At 34.6% G+C, this 3,996-nt stretch overlaps 2 protein-coding genes across 2 annotated transcripts; both read left to right on the top strand.

The window, feature by feature from the left end:
• Positions 1–563: 563 nt before the first annotated feature.
• Positions 564–1,184, top strand: LOC107489918 (miraculin-like). The gene has a single exon (XM_016110685.3). It carries the CDS (start codon positions 564–566, stop codon positions 1,182–1,184), a length of 621 nt encoding a protein of 206 aa, XP_015966171.1.
• A 1,740-nt stretch (positions 1,185–2,924) lies between these two features.
• Positions 2,925–3,524, top strand: LOC107489917 (miraculin-like). The gene has a single exon (XM_016110684.3). It carries the CDS (start codon positions 2,925–2,927, stop codon positions 3,522–3,524), a length of 600 nt encoding a protein of 199 aa, XP_015966170.1.
• Positions 3,525–3,996: the final 472 nt, after the last annotated feature.

Genomic DNA, 3,996 nt, shown 5'->3' with positions numbered 1-3,996 from the left:
TATTTTTTTTTTTGTAATTGTTGCAAACACAATGGGCTGCCTCTACTAAACAAACAGAGCACACATACACAGTTACGCACTTACAAGTTGCATTAAACGCCAATGAGCCTTGGCTCTAGTGGCATTTCTCCCCCCTCCCCACCTCAAGGTCTAGGGTTCAAACCCTAGAGGATGCAATTGAAGAAAAATGTGATAAATATGTGAGGAGTGTGTGGGTGTATTGTGTACCTAGGATTGGGGGTTGTCCAATCCACCGACAAAAAAAAAAAAGTTGCATTAAACAAACAGAATAATGAATCAAATTAGGCGGAGGATTGCCTAAAAAGGGAAAACAAACATGTCAATGATATTCAAATACTAACATCATATTATTTTCTTATTTATTTATTTGGCAGCTGTGTATGTAAGACTTGAAATCCATGTCTATCGTTGGACACATTAATTGATATATATAGTCCACAGATTCCACCCATCTTCACACCCTATAAATATCTTACACTCTTCTATGCTATTATCATCACAAGTAAAAAACTTCATATTATACAACAAATCAAAGAACAATAATGAAGATCACATTATTTCTAGCATTGTTCGTTGTCCTAGCCATTGCCTTGAGCACAAAGCCACTTCTCGGAGCAGCGGCTTCTGCCCTGGAGACAGTGCTTGACACCTCCGGCAAAAAAGTCCGAACTAGTGTCAATTATTATATTGTCCCTGGTTCGTACCCTTATGCCGGAGGTATTACAGTTGCCAGTGTTAATCAAACTTGTCCATTTAACGTTATAGCCGGAGATTCTTCTAATGGTCCCCTGCCATTATATCTCTTACCCGTTAATGAGAAGAAAGGCGTTATTCGTATTCACACTGATCTCAACATTTTCTTCTCGGACGGCGGCGTAGGATGTCCCGATTCGACGGTGTGGATGCTTAAGGACTATGGTTCTTCGGCCGCACAAAAGTTTGTGACCCTTGGTGGCGCATTGGGCAACCCTGGAAAGGAGACACTGGCGGATTGGTTCAAGATTGAGAAGTACGAGGATGCATATAAATTGTACTATTGTCCAAATGTGTACTATGATGGAAGTTATCCATGCAGCGATATAGGGATATCTGAGGATGAATATGGTAATAAGCGTCTAGCTCTCAGTGATGTTCCATACAAAGTTCGGTTCCAACTTGCATGAAGATAGAAGAACCTAGCTTCATAAATGTTTTTTGGTGTTGTATGTTTATGAATATGTGTAATGTAATTAACAATTCATGCATTATGCATTTGCTTACCTTTTATTATGATTAAAGGTTCTCAAGTTGAGTTCCTTCTGGTCATGGAATGTCATAAATAAATAAACAAGTTGTCTTTACTTGTTTGAGTCTGAAAGAGTTTGTAACTTTGTACGAATAAGAATTCAGGAAGCAATTATGCTGCTAGAAATCTGATTCTTGGTTAAGGATCTTGAAGAAAATAAACAAGATTAATGATTAAATCACTTCTTCACCTATTTATAGTTACATCCATATATATTAAATAACTGCCTAACTGAACTAACCACCTTTAAGCATGCAGAGCTGAGGAATAGTGAAGGATATATAGTTCATGTTCTTGAAAGAAGTCTTGATTAGTTAGTGCAGTTGTGAATCTGTTAGGATTAGTTAGTTAAGATTCCTTATATAAGTGTGCATCTGCTAGAAGGTAAAGCTAGCTATGAACACAATACAATTCCTTGAGGCTTGAGTTACAAGTTTCCTGTTTTTCTCTGCACACTTTCTCCTCTCTGTTCAATCCATAATCCTCCCAATTCATGTTCTTATCTCAACATCACGTCAATTACGTTATTGTGGTCGGATTGAAAATGAAAAGGTATCTGACAAAGATATTTGATACTCGTCATTTCTTCCCCCCTGCCTTAGGTATTTATGTGCCTTGTATAGGCAATTAGGCATTGCTCTTCTCTGGCAGTTATTATCAAATAGTAATATAAGGTTTGAAATCAATTGTGATATGACATCAAAATATTAATTTTTATTTTTTTTAATATGCGTGTCTATACCTAAAATAACATAATAATTTAAAACAAAAGGGGTAAATTTTAAGCAGTTCGAGGCATTATGATTATTACTAAAAATTTTATATTATTTTTAATAATCATATTATATATATACAAAAAATCAATTATAAAATATAAGATATATATTAAAAATAAATTAAATAATATATATTTATATACAAATATATAGTATACATAATATTTTTATATTTCTAACATTAAGAGTTTAAAGTAATAGTGTTCAAGAAAAATCATCTAGAAAGTTTGCAATACAAACATGATCTACATACAACCGCCATATATATTGGGCCCCCAATGACATGAAAGTCATCCTTGTGGTAGTATAATAGATTTTCTCCGACCTAAATTTCCTTAATTTTAAAGACAAATAAGAATTAAAAAGAAAAAAAAACAATGTGCAGCCAAAAGAAAAAATGATAAAAAAAAAGGAAAAACAAAAAGTTCGTTAACATCGCATCTAGCTAGAAATATTTGAAAACTGAAAAGGACAAACTGTTCTATGGGCTTCTCTTCTTGTTCACATACATCACACACAATATATCATGTTAGGCGCGCGACGTGACTAAAGAATGAAGATAGAGCAAAACAATTAAAGGTTACGTTCAATCGAAATGAAACTTTACAAATGTACATAACGTGTTATTCATAAAAATCGAGTGTGTTTAATTAATAATTATTAATTAATTCATGGCCAATTGTTTGAGTAGAAATCCATGACTATACTATCATTACATGCATACACATTATTAGTCCATAGAACTAGACCCATCTTAACCCTATAAATTCACGTTCTCTTCTTCTATCTAATTCACAACACACACACACAAAATCAAACTTTATAGTTCATATAACAAAAAAATGAAGATAGCATTGCTTGCATTGTTCTTTCTCCTTGCCTTGAGCAACAAGCCACTGCTTGGTGCGGCTGGACCCGCACCCGAGCAAGTAGTTGACACATCTGGCAAGATCGTTCGAGCCGGTTATAATTACTATATTGTCCCTGCTTCCCCTAACGAGGGTGGCCTCTCCCTTGCCAGCACAAGTGAGAACGATTGCCCTCTTGACGTTATAGCCGTGGACGGATATCAAGGTTTGCCCCTGGTATTCCAACCGGTTAACGTCAAGAAAGGTGTTGTTCGTGTTGACACTGATCTCAACATCTATTTCTCGTATTATACAGATTGCGGATCCACCGTGTGGAAACTCAAGGACTATAACTATGCACTTGGACAACAATTTGTCACCATTAATGGTGTTTTAGGAAACCCCGGAGTTAACACCATTGGCAATTGGTTCAAGATTGAGAAGTACGAGGATGCTTATAAGCTAGTGTATTGTCCAAGTGTGTGCAATGGTTGTTACTACCAGTGTAGTGACTTAGGGATTTATGAAGATGAGTGGGGCAAGCGTCTAGCTTTCAGCAATGTGCCACTCAAGGTTCAGTTTCAGCGTGCATGAAATTAGTTCCACCAATCTGTTATACTGTATTTCTAAATCTTAAGGAAAAATAAATATAAATGTGTAGTAAATAATAATAAAAATGCACTACTTGTGCTTTGTGTCCTTATAATAATGCATGGTTTCTCAAGTTGAGTTTCCTTGCAATCATATAAATTAAAGTGTTATTTTCCAAGTTTACTTATTTACTATATCCTTTTTGTGTTCATCATCATCATGAATATTTTATTTGGATAATACAATATTTCTTAGTAAAATGTCAAGTAATTGTTGCAAGTTAAAATAGATTCTTAAAGTAGGGTTAAAATTGAAATTAAGAATTACTTTTCGCTGAAAAATAAATGTTTAATTTATAGTTAAAATTTAGTCTAAAATAGGTGATGGTAATCAGTGGCTGAGAAGGGGTTGAATCTTATCCCCTTTTTGTTGAGAGTTACTTTTTGTCCTTTGAAATAGCTCTAAGAAATTTTTT

This window comes from Arachis duranensis, chromosome 5 (assembly GCF_000817695.3).
Source record: "Arachis duranensis cultivar V14167 chromosome 5, aradu.V14167.gnm2.J7QH, whole genome shotgun sequence".
NCBI classification, from domain to species: domain Eukaryota; kingdom Viridiplantae; phylum Streptophyta; class Magnoliopsida; order Fabales; family Fabaceae; genus Arachis; species Arachis duranensis.
This window is presented reverse-complemented; position numbering and strand designations above follow the sequence as displayed.